The 16,888-nt window shown below is 43.7% G+C and overlaps 3 protein-coding genes across 3 annotated transcripts; 1 reads left to right on the forward strand and 2 right to left on the reverse strand.

Annotated features, from left to right (window-relative positions):
• Positions 1-361: 361 nt before the first annotated feature.
• Positions 362-1,297, reverse strand: LOC311342633 (olfactory receptor 3A3-like; the record flags this gene model as incomplete). Its single annotated transcript, XM_084467494.1, has 1 exon — positions 362-1,297. The coding sequence occupies one exon, from the start codon at positions 1,295-1,297 to the stop codon at positions 362-364; it is 936 nt and encodes a 311-aa protein (XP_084323620.1).
• A 6,028-nt stretch (positions 1,298-7,325) lies between these two features.
• Positions 7,326-8,264, forward strand: LOC311342456 (olfactory receptor 52N5-like; the record flags this gene model as incomplete). The annotated part of the gene is made up of 1 exon (XM_084467283.1): positions 7,326-8,264. The coding sequence occupies one exon, from the start codon at positions 7,326-7,328 to the stop codon at positions 8,262-8,264; it is 939 nt and encodes a 312-aa protein (XP_084323409.1).
• Positions 8,265-11,677: 3,413 nt separating this feature from the next.
• Positions 11,678-16,280, reverse strand: chrna10a (cholinergic receptor, nicotinic, alpha 10a; the record flags this gene model as incomplete). Its single annotated transcript, XM_084467284.1, has 5 exons — positions 11,678-12,366; positions 13,247-13,779; positions 14,288-14,442; positions 14,753-14,898; positions 16,220-16,280. The coding sequence occupies 5 exons, from the start codon at positions 16,278-16,280 to the stop codon at positions 11,678-11,680; spliced, it is 1,584 nt and encodes a 527-aa protein (XP_084323410.1).
• Positions 16,281-16,888: the final 608 nt, after the last annotated feature.

Below are 16,888 nucleotides of genomic sequence, written 5' to 3' on the forward strand. Positions count from 1 at the left end.
TGTCCAGGACAATGGTTCATGTTATTTTCCTGTTATAATTACATTTAACAGCATGTTTTATAAACCTCCTAATTCTATGTTGTATTTTATACAAACTTTGCTACATTTCTCTTTCATCTATTATGACCATTGGTTCCCATAAGAATATCAGTGTGACCATGTGTGACCATGTCTTATCATGTTCAATCATCAATCACTGATATGACTTTAATATGAAGTGGATTACAAACAACGTAAATCTGAATGGAAAGGAGAAGATTAGTCAAGTAGCAGCAGGATGTGTTGATAATGAACATAAAAATGGTTCCTACATCTGACCACAAAAGTGTCTATTCTTCACCTCAACACTATCATTCCTGCCTCAGCCTGACCTTTTATTTTTAACCAGTGCCAGTAATGTGTTCCTTATCTCACTCGTCTTCAGCCCATAGACGATGGGATTCAGAATAGGGTTGACAAGGAATATCAGCATGCCCATTATCTTTTGCAAGTCAGACGAGACGTTTTGGAATCTGTGGGATAAAATGGTGAAGGTGCCCACGATTTCAAATATGCAGAATATGATGAGTTGGGACATGCAGGTGTTGATTGCCTTGGTCTTGGCCTCGGACCTTCTGGACCCAATGCACGCGACCAGGATCCTGATGTAGGAGAACAGCTGCACCGATACGCTCAGCAGTTGCATGGCGGCCGTGGTAAGCAGGCCGACGATGTTGTTGAGTGCGGTGTTGCCGCACGAGAGCTTCAGCAGCGACGGGTTGTCACAGAACACGTTCATCACGGCCGACCTGCACTTGGGCAGCCGGGTCTGCAGGATGAACAGGGACAGGATGAGGAGGAAGTCCAGGCCCCACACCAGACAGACGATGGACACCACGGTCCTGACCGACATCACGGAGCGGTACCTCAGTGGCATGCAGATGGCCATGTAGCGATCGAACGCCATGGCGGCCAGGATGAACAGGACTCCGCCTCCGTACATGTGGAGGAGGAAAGCCTGCAGCACACACAGCTGGTAGTACACCTTTCTGGTTCCCGTGACAATGTCAGAGAGCACCTTTGGGAGCATGGCCGTTATGCCCACCAGGTCATTGAGAGGCAAGCTGAACAGGATGAAGTACATGGGAGTGTGCAGCTTCCTGTCAAATATGATCAGAGCCAGCAAGGTCATGTTGCAGAATATGGCAAACAGATAGATAATGACACCCAGGAAGAATATAGGGTACCTTCCTCGTGGTGGAATATAGAATGGGTCAAGAGTTATTTCATTGATTACACTCATGGATTCATTTTCCATATTGAGCTAAAAAAAACTACAGTTTTAGGAGTAAGCAATCACAATTCAGGAAAAATGGTTAAAATAACATTTAGAAATTCAAATCTTCACCCACTGAAGAGATGTGGCAGAGTGACCATTAAGACACTACTGGCGGGCACTGTGAGGGTTACACTGACTGTCACTGTTTTAAATAACAAACCAACTAACGCTTGTTGTCATCCTCTGACGTGTCCTCTGGGAAAACTGCAGATTGAGTGTGATAAAAAAACGGATGTAAGGGAGGGGGGGGGGGGGGGGGGGGGGTATTCAGTTGCTTGCTAGTTGCTTGGTTTATGATGTGATTAGTTTTTCATTGCTATTCAAATGTATGACTTGGTTCTCAAAGTGGGGTCTGCGGCACATTGCCAGGGGGTCCGTGAAGAGTTTGCTACAAAATATGTGAAAAATAAATAATTAAATAACCCTTTCTGTTTAAGAGTTTGGATAAGTGTCACCTTATATCAGTGTTTTATTTTTATTTTCTGTTAACACTACTTGATTTAATTAATAAAGTTGATGGTGCACTAGTTACATTGTGTTCCACTGTGTTGCTACAGTTAATTGTACCTCTCGCTCTCTCTCTCTCTCTCTCTCTCTCTCTTCTCTCTCTCTCTCTCTCTCTCTCTCTCTCTCTCTCTCTCTCTCTTGCTCTCTCTCTCACACACACACACACACACAAAACTGCTGAAAATGGTTAATCTTATATTTCCGTAATACATTAAGTATTTCTCAAAAAGTTTGATTCTGTCTGTGTATTGCCTGTTACTGCATCCGTGCATTTTCATTGTCTTTAAGCACTATACTTATCAAATAGCCTGTTGCACTATTGTTGCACTGTTGTTGCAGTTAATTTTTACTTGCTCACCCACCCCTTCCCCTCTTACACACACTTACACACACACACACACACACACACACACACACACACACACACACACACACACACACACACACACACTAGCTATGAGCTATGATTCATTATTTACCTACTAAAACAATTGCCTCTCAATGCATTTTATTTGTGCAATGTTATATTGTCTGTTACATCAATGGTTTTTGCACTGTCCTTCATTGTTATTTGCTGTGGTATTGTATATCACTCTAAGGATGGACTCTCCCTGATGAAAGATAGGGAGGCAATAACACACAGGTGGAAGGAGCACTATGAAGAGCTTCTGAACAGGGACACCACTCCTGAGTTTGAGGCCCTGGTCCAACTCCCTCAACTGCCCATCATTGAGAGAATGGGAGAACCACCCAGTTTGGAAGAGGTGCAGGACGCTATCAGGACAATGAAAAACAACAAGGCTGCTGTGCCTGACAGCATCTCAGCTGAGGTCCTGAAAGAAGGTGGACCTGTCCTCCATGAACACATTCACTCCCTGCTCCTCAAAATATGGAAAATAGGAAAAAAGGGTTAGAGATCCCCACACAGCTGAAGGATGCTTTAGTCATCTCCCTCTTTAAGAAGGGTGACAAGGCGGACTGTGGGAATTACTGCGGTATTTCCCTCCTTTCCACCATAGGGAAGGCGCTAGCTCGGGTTTTGGCCAATAGACTCACCCCCCGGTCAGAAAGCATCCTTCCTGAGTCTCAGAATGGTTTCCGCCCAAACAGAGGCACTACGGACATGATCTTTGTTGCTCGGCAGTTGCAAGAAAAGTGCCGGGAACAGAATCAAGCTTTATACATGGCCTTCATAGACCTCACCAAAGCCTTTGACTCAGTCAACTGTCAGGACCGGCCCTCTGGCTGGTCCTGGCAAAAATTGGCTGCCCAGGGAAATACATCCAAGTGCTGCGGCTGCTGCATGACAACATGTCTGCCACTGTACTGACTGGCTCTGGAGACGAAACAGAACCATTTCGGGTCGACACAGGAGTTAAGCAGGGATGCGTCATTGCTCCAATGCTGTTCTCCATCTTCATTGCAGCCACCCTCCATCTGACATCGAACCAGCTGCCACAGGGAGTCGAAATTATGTACAGGACTGACAGACTTATGAACAGATTCAGGGCTAAAGGGCCGTACCACCACCGTATCCATCACAGAGCTGCAGTATGCAGACAAGAATGCTATTGTAGCCCTTTCAGAAGAGGACCTACAGTGCACCTTGACTGCTTTTGCGAAAGCGTACAAACACCTCGGTCTGGCCATCAACCTAAAAAAGACAAATCCTCCATCATTCCACCACCAAACAGCAACACTCCCCCAAACATCTCCATTGACAACACCAGGTTAAAAGCTGTGGACCACTTCCCATACCTTGGCAGCCTCCTGTCATCTAAAGCCACCATTGATGAAGAGGTACACCACCGTCTTAGCTGTGCCAGCGGGGCATACTCCAAACTGAAGAAAAGGGTATTTGAGGCCCGCGACCTCCAGTCAAAGACCAAAATTCTGGTCTGCAAAGCGGTACTGCTCCGTACTCTCCTATATGGGTCAGAAGCCTGGACCACATACAGCAGGCACTTGAGAGCATTCAAGGCCTTCCATCAGAGGTACCTATGGAGAATCCTCAGGATAATCTGGGAGGATCGACGGACAAACACCAGCGTCCTGGAGGAGGCTGGCATCTCCACCATCACTGCCATCATCGCCCAACACCAGCTCAGATGGACTGGTTACGTGATTCGGATGCCTGACTCTCGCCTTTCCAAACAAGTCCTTTACTCACAGCTTGTTCAAGGAAAGCGTGCCCCAGGAGGCCAAAAGAAAAGGTTCAAAGATAACATGAAAGCAATCCTCAAGAAGTGCCACATAGGCCTTCAGACTTGGGAGGCCACAGCAACAAACAGGGCGGCCTGGAGACAACTTGTCCAAAATGGAGCTGCGCAGTATAATGTCGATCTCCATAGTACTGCAGAAGACAAACGCAGATGCAGAAAGGAGATTGCTTCCACCAAAAAGGTTCCACCCAAACCCACAATCGCCACTGCCCACCTATGCCCACATTAACCCAAAATATGCGGGTCCAGGATTGGCCTCTTCGACCACCTGAAGACCCATAAGGACAGACATACTCGACCTCGAGTGTCCGCCGATGATGATGGTGTGTGTGTGTGTGTGTATGTGTGTGTGTGTGATTGTATGTATTGTATGCATTGTATGTATTGAGATATTTAAATTCAACATTTTATCTGACATTTAATAATGTGCCTGTCATCACATGAAGCGTCCAATATCACATTGTAAATAAAATATGGATTAGATCTCTTCCGGCACACACAAGAAGTATCACGTCATTGCATCACAAATTGCCAGCCCAATGAGCTCTCTCTTTCCAGCACAGACTTCTGTAGTTATACTGATTTTATTTTCTCTTTAAGGTTATTTAAGTACCATTTTCAGTAAAACTAGTTTTACTTGTTTTGCCTGTTGTGCAGAAACAATAAATGACCATAGAGGTTGGTTATATGGTTATATGGCTTATTTGCTTGACTTTTTATTTATTCATTTACAAATTCATAAATAATTCTAAAATATATATTTTGAAATAGGGCAGGAAACATGAAACACATATAGAAATCAAAATAGATTACGATAGATTTAGATTTCTAACATTATTTGTATTAAAATGTATAGGTTTTCATAGGGATATTTGGGATATCCATGGAGATATATATGATTCAATTATATGATAAGTATATTTTTTGTTTTTATTTGAAGTATCTCTAGTAATCTTTGTCACACTTTACATCTTCTGCGACAAATAATCATCATCTGTGAAAACAAAAAAACTAAAAACAAACTGTTACTGTGACACCAAAATTCCTTGTGATGAAACGTCTCCTGGGGATTACCCCTGTGGAGACTGATGATTCCATCCATTTAAATCCCTGGGAGAATAATATGTTCCACTGTGTTGTTTGCTACATGGTTATTGTGACACTGTCATGAGGCCAAGGGATACAATCATCTCAGACCTGACCCCATGTCATCATCCGTCCAAAGGTTTGTGATCATTACTTATGAGGAAAAACACCACAGTTATTAATGAGTCCCTTAGAGGGAGCTTTAAATTATGTGTTATTATCTTCCCAGCGTTAATTATTCCCTGGAGGTCCAGAAAGCCCCTTGTTGTTAATAGGTTTAGCCAATGTTGTTCATGAAAAGTGTCACTCAGTCGTAGTCGTGACAGGGTTGTTGTTGAGCTCACAATAATACTTTACTTATTCTAAACTATTATTATTATTTTCGGCAAAGAAAATGGCTGTCCTGTGCCTATAAATGTATGTTTTACACAGAAAATGACTAAAACTTAGTGCAAATATACTTCTCCATACAAACAAAATCAGTTGGCCAAACTTTAGCTACCATATTCATCGAAAAAAGGGTTAAAAATAAATACATCTGATTTCGTATTCCTGTTACATTTATGTAAAATTACAAACCGCTACAACTCAGCAATAAGCGCTCTAAAAAATCTAAGGAATTGTTGATAGGGGCACTAGATCTAGGTCTAGACTGTCCATCAAGGATCTGAGGAATCACCACCACTGGAAATGAAATGAAACAGAGTACTGTGACTTGTTTGCCTGGTTGGCAAATGTAATCGATAATTCATTAATCGCAATAACAATATCGGGCGAAATAATCGTATTAGGAATCTTCTTCTCATAATCGTGCTGCCCTACCCTTTTTCCATCCATATTTCTAAGCTTTACATTTAACTTCACCAAAGGAATGAGATTTAGGTGAAACTCATTGAATAGTAATTGAAACACCAGTGCAGCTTGGACAACATGGAACTTAAGTGGACACATGTGGGCCTTTTGAAACATGTGGACTGTTATGTTAGCCTTCAGGCTGAGCTAATGGGCCCTCTCCAGGGAAATGGACACAGTGGACCCTGGCTTAAATAGGTTTGAATGCCTTAATTGATTTGAGCCCTTGGTTTGTCTTTTGCTTTTCCTCTTATGGGAAAATGACCACACCAACCATCCAGGAAGGATTAAGATCACCTAAAGGTCATTCACAGAAAGCATTCTTCCAGTATTCCTGGTACCAACAACATTGGTAAATGATTACCAGACCATAAGTTAGTTAATGCTTATTACTGCATTAACTAATGCACTAATGCAATGAATGGTTCATTATTGTACCCTTATTGTAAAACGTTTTGTAGAAATGTTTACACCTGCTGATCGATTACCAATCATAAACCTCACTATAGAGCTCAGATCAGCCATTCGATTCTTTACGCCCTCGGACTGGCGGGCCTGGAGCTGTTAACCCTTGACAGGTGTTTCCTGTTGCCTGGAGGAGGACCCCTTCTGTCATGGATAAAAAGGGGTCACTTATCCTGTCTCCCTCAGCCTTGGCATGTTCTCTGCTGGATCCACGGCTCACATGTAATCAAAGAACCAAGTACCCCTGTGACTGTGCATGGCTTTAGTCTTTACCATTGTTGAATATTTACTAGGCAGTCATTGAGTCAACGTGTTTATTGAATGGGCTTTTTGTTAACATTTATATCACAGGGATTTTTGTCATTAATGAGTAGGTAGTGGTAGGTTACTCCCTTTGGTAGGAGTCAGAACCTCCTCACTCTGCACCCAGTATAATCTGGTGTTTTTTTGTTGATGTATGGTATCATAAGGTTTGGGATCGGGGGTGGTTTAGCATAAGACATATGATAGTATGATGCATGTGGGTTGTGGTTCTGTTCAGAATATATTCTTATGTATTGACCTTCCCTTATTTTTCTTTCTCCACCTGTGTTTCCAGAATTGTGCGGTCTGCTGTTAGTAGTCTTTCAGTGAGGAAAACAATTGCATTCGTAGGTATTCATCCTTTTTATGTTATATACTCATTGAAAAAATAAGTCATGCCAAGTGTAAGATTCTGAAATGCATAAATCGCTTTCAATTGCCAGTATGTGAACAGGTTCTCATTAGAAAAAAGAAAATGAGGCTCTTCCCCGACTCTCTCCATTGCTATACATAATAATCTCTCCTTTGCCAAAAATCTGTGCATAGGTTTCTTTGTTGCCCTCCAAACCAGCATGGAAAGTAACAGCTCAATCACAAAGGATATCCTACAGATCCAGGGCTTCAACATCTCTCCCCAGTTCACCTACCCTCTGGCCCTCCTGCTGCTCTTCGTCTACCTACTCATCCTTGTCTCCAACATTGGCGTGGTCACGCTGATCGTCACCGAGAAAAGCCTGCACCAGCCCATGTACATGCTGTTCTGCAACCTGTCCGTGAACGACCTCATAGGCAACACGGTGCTGCTGCCCCGGCTGATGGTAGACATCGTGTCCACCGAGAGACTGATCACGTACAACCAGTGCGTGGCGCAGGCCTTCTGCAGCCACACCTTTGGCTCGGCCTCGCACCTCATCCTGATCATCATGGCGTTTGACCGCTACGTGGCCATCTGTCACCCGCTGAGGTACGGCTCATTCATGACCACCCGCACCGTGGCGTGGCTGTCCACCACAGCGTGGGCCGTGTCCATCCTGCTGGTGTCTGTGCTGATCGGCCTGACGGTGCGGCTGGCCCGCTGCCGCTCGCTGGTGCAGAACGCCTACTGCGACAATGCCTCACTGTTCAAGCTGTCGTGCGACGACGTGTCCGTCAACAACATCTACGGGCTGTTCTTCACCGTGGCGCTGTTCAGCTCCTCCATGTTCTGCATCACGCTCACCTACTTCAGGATAGCATTGGCGTGCTGGATGCACAAGAACAAGGAGCTGAACAGCAAGGCCATGCAGACGTGCGCCAGCCACCTGGTGCTGTATCTCATCATGCTGTGGTCGGGCTTCCTGACCATCATACTGCACCGCTTCCCCGACTACCCCGACCTCAGGAAGATCGCCTACATCCTGTTCCATGTCATTCCCGCTAATCTCAACCCAGTTATATACGCGATTCAAACGAGGTCGTTGCGTGATAAGATACTGCAAGTGTTTGGCAGAAAGGTCACTCCGTCTTCTTAATATGTCTTATAATGGGACGTTCCTTGTGCCAGTTTTTTTTGTTTTTTGATCCTAATGTCAAAGCATTGGAGATCAGGGGCATTTGTGTGTGCTGATACTGTAGATTGATCAGGGGCCCTGATTTGTGAGGTTCTGAGTCCCACACACCTATACCCTCACACACATCAACAATTACCAAGCAGTAAACTGATCAAAGGTACAGCACAGCCAACTTCATGTTAACCTCCTCTGTCTTCAAGGTGCTGGGTTCGCTCCAAAAATGTCTGCAGCTTACCTGTGGGCATTTTGGAGATGATGTCTAACCCCATCTGCTCATTGATCACCTGATTCTGAACTAGTTAGTCACGTTGGACAGAAACGTCTAAATTACTAAATTTTAATATAGTAATAGTAAAATTATAAACACAATATATTAGGGCTTGGACCCATCAGGCCTAGTTAGTGATTTAGAAATGTACTCCCAGATAACTACATATAAATATACAAAATGGAACCTTTATAGGCTATATTATAAGATAATATAAATATTATCTTATATTATGTAATAATATAATGTTTTATTATTATATATATTATATAATAATAATTATATATTATATCCTTATTTACATAAATACTGAGGCATCATAGAATAAATATGATATTATTTATGATTTACCATTGTTTATAACTTAGCTGCAATACTACTACATTAATACTATTATAACAATTATTATTTTGCCTTGACAATGTATTTTCTATTAAATAAAACGATGTAGATTGTTATATCATGATACATAAAGGTCAATCATTCAATCGAGAAGTAGGCTTAAATAAATACACTGTATCTTGAAAGCATGTACAGTGAAATTGCACTGGATTAATATGTGAAGAGTAGGATGAAATAGTAGTTATTATTATAGTTATTACATTATGCGGAAGTCGTAGATGGCTCTGTTGTTTAAACGTTGTAATCCCTTGTGAAATAAATGCAATGCTGCTCCATGGGTGCACACACCTTATTCTCTACTACCCTCTAGTGGTGATTTCAAGAACTAACTTCTGACGACATAAGATAAGATAATAAGATAATACTTTATTGTCCGTTTGCACGGACATTTTTCTTGCAGTACAAGCTCCCACAATTATACACGAGGACATGAAACAACATTAAAAACATAAACAACAACAGTGAATAATAAATATGATGGGGGGGTTCAGCCCTGCTGAGAGAGTGAGTGGCCATACATAGAGTGGCCATACATAATATGGGGTTAAAAAGTTACTTCTTAGCCTTCCTGTGCTGATTCAGCAGTGATATGGACAAGGGAACAAATGAATGTTTGTATTTGACCTTCCTGCACTCTGGATCCCTATAGCGCCTCCCAGAGGGCCGGAGCTGGTACTCCCTGTGCAACACACGGTAAGGGTCCAGAGTGATTTTGTGTGGCAATCATGTGAGGTGCCGAAAATGATCTCCTCCATTTTAAGTGTATTAAGAATGAGGCCATTATGGTCGCACCACTTAACCGTGTCATCCACCATTTCAAGATAAAGGTCAGCCCCCTCCCCCTCCTTCATCAGCGCTACCAGTGCAGTGTCATCAGAAAACTTGATGATGTGGTGGTTGGGTACACTGGTAACACAGTCGTTGGTGTACAATGTGAAGAGCAGGGGAGAGCTAACACATCCTTGTGGGGCGCCGCAGCTGGTTGTGACCATGGGGGAGTAGGTGTTATTGACCCAGACCAGCTGTTGCCTGTTGGTAAGGAAGGACCAGTACCAGTGGATGAGATGTGGATTCATGCCCATATGAATCATTTTGGAGAGCAGTATATCTGGTTTTATTGTATTGAATGCAGAGGAGAAGTCGATGAACACTACCCTGGCATACTTTTTTATCTTCAGAGCATCCAGATGTTTTGAGACCAGATGCATGAGAGTGGCAACAGCATCCTCAGTGCTGCGCTATTGCCTGTATGCAAACTGGAAGGGGTCAAGTTTGTCCTGCACAGACTGAGAGAGCAGATGGGATAGGATTTTCTCCAATGACTTCATCAATACAGATGTTAGTGCCAGGTCGGAAGTCATTGCACTCCTTGGGGCATGATTTTTTTGGGAGGGGGATGATGTGTGATCATTTTGATGTTTTCCAGGCCGTTGGGACAGTGTGTGTGTCTATGGACTGTTGGAAAACGGGTTGCCACACCGGGGCTAGCTCCTTACTGTAGGTTTTCAGGATAGAGGCACTGATGTTGTCTGGGCCGACAGCCTTCCGTGAATTAAGCTGACTAAAGATGTTAGCCACCTGACCCACTGTGATTATCATTCTATCCTCAGAGCCCACTGTGACTGACTCCAGCCCCTCCCTGCATCTCTCCTTACACACAGTGTTTTCAAACCTGCTAAATAAGGTGTTTAATTCAGTAGCAGAGGCCAACTCATCATTAGTCACATGAGGCTTCCTGAGTTTACCTGGCATACCTGTCATGTTTTTGACAGTGTCCCATGTTTTACGTGGATTGCCAGCCTTGAATGCTTCCTCCAGGTGTTTGTTGTGTGCCTCCTTTGCTTTCCTCAGTGTTACTCTCTTTTTTGTAGCTCCCTTGTGTCTTTATTTTTGAAAGCCAATTTTCTCAAATTCATTATTTGTTTAATTGTCTTGTCTTGGTTATAGGATATAGGATATAGGATTTATTGTTGGGATAAACGTTGACTGTTTTTGTGGGAATGATGGACTGTACACAAAAGTAAATGTAGTCTGTTGTGGCAGTGCAAGTTTCATCCAATGTGTCCCCACTCCCCAAGCTCCCAGTTCCTGACTGCTGTCATGAGTCCACTGTTGGACAACCTTGTTCTCTGGTTTATGGTTTTTCAGTTTTGATGTGTAGGTTGGTAGGCTATGAGATGTACTACATTGTGGTCGGAGTTTGAAATGGGTGGTTTGCTCATGGATTGGTTGGCATTGGTAAGATTAATGTAGCATTTGTCAAGTATGTTTTCCTTCCTGATTCTACATTTAACAACCTGTTGAAATCCTGGCAGAGTTTTCTCCAGGTTGAAGTTGTTTAAATCACCTAGAACAATGGCAGGGGCATCTGGAAAGTGTTGTTGTTGAATTTCTTTATAGTGGCATTAAGGGCATAGCAATTATAATATCCTATTTTTTTTTTACAACACAGTGATTGACATGGCTATTTTTAAATTCATTCAATTAGTCTGTACAAAGCATGTAAACCATCACACTCTATGGGCAATATTTTAAGTGCTATACATTGGTGAATAAAGGTTTGTGAGGAAGAATGGAAATGTGGGTGTAAATACAGCCAATGTTCCCCTTATCCTTACATTGGTTTAAAAAAAAAAGTATACAACTACGATATTGAACATTTGGATTCATATAATCAAATAATTTAAAGCAAATCTGGCAGCTGTTACACAACTTTGCCCATGATGAGTAGACTCATGAGAAACACCATGATGAAAAAGATCCACATGAAGCAGCGGTCCAGCACCTTGGCCACTCTCTTCCACTCCCCGGTCCGTTTCTGCGTGGCCCGCTGCTCCCTGTAGCAGTTGGCGATATACTCGATGTTCTGCAGGAGCTGTGGCTCCAGGCAGGCCGCCTCTCTCTCGTGGTTCTCCCTGTCGCTCACTCCCCCTTTCCTGCACCTTGTCCGGGTGCAAGGGGAGCCCCCACAGTCCATGCTCTGGAATACGCCATTCTTCCAGCTGGTGTACCGGTTGGTGGGGCTCGTACCCAGCGAGCCCAGCGTGCTCGTCTGATCGGTGTCCTCCTCCCCCTTGGAGCTCTCCGCGTCCTGGTCTCCCTCCGTACCCAGTGAGGGGTTGTCTCTGCAAGGGCCGGCTTGCCCGTTCTGGGCCCAGTGTGTGTTCCTCGTCGATCGGGGTGGAGCCGGTTCCTGTTTTTCAGGCTGGGGCGTCATGCAGTTCTCCCCTACTTCGTAGACAAAGAACATCCTGGCCATGTACTGCAGGATGACCTTCTTGGCCCACTTGGGTACCGGCTTGGCATCAGGGCCACAGTGGTGGATGTTCATGATGAAGATGGTCAGGGCGGTGGAGGTGGTTACCATTGTCATCGTGGCGATGTAATACTTTCCTGTTCAGGACAAATGTGATATCTGGTTAAAAATGATCAACAGCAAAATACATGGTTGTTGATTTTAGATGAGGCATCCTAGGCCTTTAGTCACCCCTCTTAGGGATGCTGATGTTGAGCTGGTGGATAGCTAGGTATCTGGGTATTATTATTATTTTGTTTTGAATCCCATGTTGCTCATGTATACAAAATGGTATTTTTCTTGAGAAATATTTAAACTGAAATGAGGACTGTTATATAGAAACTTAATTGAATCAGTTTTAGCTTTTTGTATTTCGCTTGGCAACATGACTTTAGCCGACAACAACATACCTGGAAGGCTTTGTAAGGTTGCAAGTAAAACATCAGGCCCACTAAGTCAGGCCCACAAGTACCAGGCCCACAAAGACCACATTCAAGAAGGTTGTTTTTAGAAAAAGCTCCCAGCGTTCCTAACTGGTGGCAGGGCAGAGGGCAGATCCACAGAGCACCACTCCTTACCAATAAGAGGTACACTCTCTGAGGGCAGAGCCACAGAGCACCACTCCTTACCAATAAGAGGTACACTCTCTGAGGGCAGAGCCACAGAGCATCACTCCTTACCAATAAGAGGTACACTCTCTGAGGGCAGAGCCACAGAGCACCACTCCTTACCAATAAGAGGTACACTCTGAGGGCAGATCCACAGAGCATCACTCCTTACCAATAAGAGGTACACTCTCTGAGGGCAGAGCCACAGAGCACCACTCCTTACCAATGAGAGGTACACTCTGAGGGCAGATCCACAGAGCATCACTCCTTACCAATAAGAGGTACACTCTGAGGGCAGATCCACAGAGCACCACTCCTTACCAATAAGAGGTACACTCTGAGGGCAGATCCACAGAGCATCACTCCTTACCAATAAGAGGAACACTCTCTGAGGGGGGCATGATCTCTGCCACCAGCAGCTGGAAGACTGTGAGGGCCAGCATCACAGTGACCCCCAGGGAAACCTTCTCCCCGGAGTCAGCAGGCAGGTAGAAGCCCAGTGGGGCCAGGAAGGAGATCATCACGCACGGGATCAGAAGGTTAAAGACGTAGAAGGAGGCCCTCCGCTTCAGCATGAGGGTGTAGGTCACGTCGGGGTACGGGTCAGCACAGCAGCCATATTGGATGATGTTCCTCCTGCCTGGCATGCCCTCCACCTCCCACTCAACGTTCTCCACCAGGTCGGCCAGGTCCGCGCTGTCCATGGCGTTCTGGATGTCCAGCTGGTTGCCGTTGTAGGTCCAGGAGCCGTAGGTGAAACGGCACTGCTGGGCGTCGAAGGGGAAGAAGGACACGTCCACTCTGCAGGAGGACTTGGTGATGGCCGGCGAGTCCCACATGATCTGACCGTCGTGGCGGATCACCACGTTGGTGTCCATGGAACCCGTGAAGTGCTCATCGGCGCTGGAATACAGAGAAAACCCTTCTAGAACAAACCAAAGGATTATTTCTACTTTCAGACAAACGGGGAACTGGTGTTGTGTATTGGGCGGTGCATTGTGCTTTAATGAATCAGACCTCTTACAGAATGTGGTCGAATGGGCCTCTAGATGAATATCTGCAAAGGCACAGGTTCACCAACAGAGGACCTGAGTCAACCTCCTTTGGAGAGTTGTACTCATGCCCCAGTGTTGTTTCTGCCTTTTATATGTATCTTATATTTACCTTCTTCGCATAATTTACATCAATGTGTGAGCTAACCTATCATAAATCTTCTTTCGGCAGCTGAATCATCATTCAGAACTTCTATTTTAATTAACATTTTTTAACATACGAAACCGGTGTATAAAACGCAGAAGGTGGTCTGAACATTCCCATGAATAATGGCTTCAAGAAATGTTCAGCTTGTGCCTTTACTATGACAGTGGTAGCGAGCATTTCCCTTGATCTACCCGATACCAGTCCGACCTACTTGTTATATAGGACTATATCAGGTCTCCATACATAACTACTAGGTATACGGATGGTATCGAGTCCATCATAATCGTCTTTACTCCAGGTGAGATGCGCATCGACCCACACCTGGCGTATCCATAAGTATGCTGTCAGGATTTGGTTGCGTTCATCCTACAAAGGACAGGATAGCATTAAGAGAAGCAGCAGTACTCAAACAGTCATGTTGTACCTCAATTTCAGTTATTCATGGAGCCAAAGTGACTTCATTTTACGTTTACTACATGTCATTGATTATAGCGATGGCATTGGGGTTTGAACATAGAACCTTTGCGCTGGGCGACATACACCCTAGCTATGAGACTATCCTTCCTCCCCGAATGACGAAATGACAAGAAAGCCCATCAAATAGCAAGCTTGAGTCAATATATTAATTTTAAACAATATGAAAATGCAATGTAAAGAAAACTACAATACTTGATACCATATCAATGATTTGGGACAGAGTTATCTGCAGGGTCACATTCAGTATGGTGTTGGTGTCCTCCACTGGCCTCAGTGCACTGGTGTAGTTGGCAAACAGGTCAGTCAGGAGCTTCTGTGCATACTTCCCATTGGCCCCCCAACATGCTGAGGCAGTGGGGGAGAGGAGAGAAACACGCTTAAATGGTTCTCTGCTACTCCCATTTTAATCTTTCCTTTAGTAACCATGCATTTATGAAGAACACCACCTAATCCACTTACTTTCCCACTAAAACTAGCAACTATTTGCATTGATAACAAGGATGATGACGTAAGGCTACTAATAATGACACTAATATGGATTTGACTATGATAAAGGAACAACATGCATTTCAACAGGCAAATGTAAATACTGATTAAATTGTAGTGCTACATTCTGTTTTGCGTCGTTGAGGATTATGATGATTATAGGGATGATGATGATGGTGAGGATGACGAAGATGTGATGACGTCATGACGACAGGGAGTTTTCTCTGTTGTAGCTGCAGTGGTGGGTCACGGTGAGGGAGAGAGCATGTGCATTGACAGATGGGCAGGGGATTTCCCAGATCGCCCTCTCTAGGAAATAAAGCACACGGGGCCTGATGAGCCGGTGTAGTATCTCGTCTGCTCTCTATATGGCTGTGAGCAGACATGTGTCTTATGGCGGCTCTCTGACCTTGCCCTAATCCATCCAGTACATACTGTATCAATAATACCATGGTTATGGCAACATACACCCCTGACACATCACCTGCTGTAGAATTAACATCAGCTGTAGTCACAGTGTGGTTACACATCTCATATCTGGCACTTATAATGAACAGCGTTGTGTTGTGTAGGCTGCTGTGTTTTCAGATTCGTTTTGGATTGATGCACGAATCTGTGAAATTTGATTGTGTATAATTTTTTAAAATCTGTTATGTGGTTCATGAAGGAATTATTATTTTCTACCTATGGTAGGGGGAGGCTGGTGTGGAAAATATTTATATATTTTTTTTTTCTGAGCTACAAACATCAAAGTAATGTTGTCAGTGTCCACCGTGGATTTGGTTAAGCCAAATGTCAATCCTCCATTGCTACAGGCTTTTGAGGGGAATAGGAAAAAGACATACATACATATATACAAAATAACACATGTAATGCTTCTAATACTACTGATAGTACTACTACCTTATCATTACACTTATTACACTTAGATAACTTAATTATCACAATTCATCTAATACATAGTAATGATAGTCAACTAGGACACTTTCACTTATATTCATCATGAAACTCCATCTTATTCTCTAGACAAATTCACAGACAAATTCAAGTCATTTCGAAAACAAACTCGCCAATAAATGAATTTGATTATTTTGCGATTAACTGCGTTATTATTATTATTATTATTATTATTATTATATATAGACGAAAAATACTTAAAACAATTGGTAAAGAGACTTACTTGGTAAAATACTGACAAACAGAAGCAATTTAAGGGAAGTCTGAATTCTCCATAGTTTCATCTTGTTAGGTTTAAAACCATTTGAACAGGTTAATTGAAAAATAAAAGAGCGATTATAGTATTTCTATCTGATTCATGCAGTGTGAATGAAGTCCGCGACTCTGCCAAGTCCAGATTCCACCCTGTGAGCGCCTGAAAAAATAGGGCAGGCAGGGTCGAGAACAGATGCGCTGACGTGAGAGTGAGCACTGAGCACATACACAACCGTGCAACTCTAATCGTGTCTTCAAATAGCCACATAATACCGACACATGGGGACTTGGATCCGGAGCAACAAAGTATAAAAATAAATATACTCAGTGTTTCCTTTATAACGGAAACAGATTCAGCACCAAGGACAACTCCCGGTCTCCCTTGTAACAATTGGCCATGCCGTTGGAGAATCCAGGCAACGTTTTCTGGTGCTTCTTTGGTTGTGAAGGAGGAGACATCGTCTTTATTCAAAACACACATTTGAATACCCATCAACATGTTGATCTCTAGTGTGCTTGGATTGGCTGTATCGTCTTCTTCCGGGTACCGGCGCAATCGAATAGGCACTCTCCTCTCAGCTTCCGTCCGAGAGATAGGCGAGGGATGCAGGTGTTATTGTCAGGCGTCTATCCCATT

This window comes from Micromesistius poutassou (assembly GCF_964030765.1).
Source record: "Micromesistius poutassou genome assembly, chromosome: 4".
In the NCBI taxonomy this organism is placed as follows: Eukaryota; Metazoa; Chordata; class Actinopteri; order Gadiformes; family Gadidae; genus Micromesistius; species Micromesistius poutassou.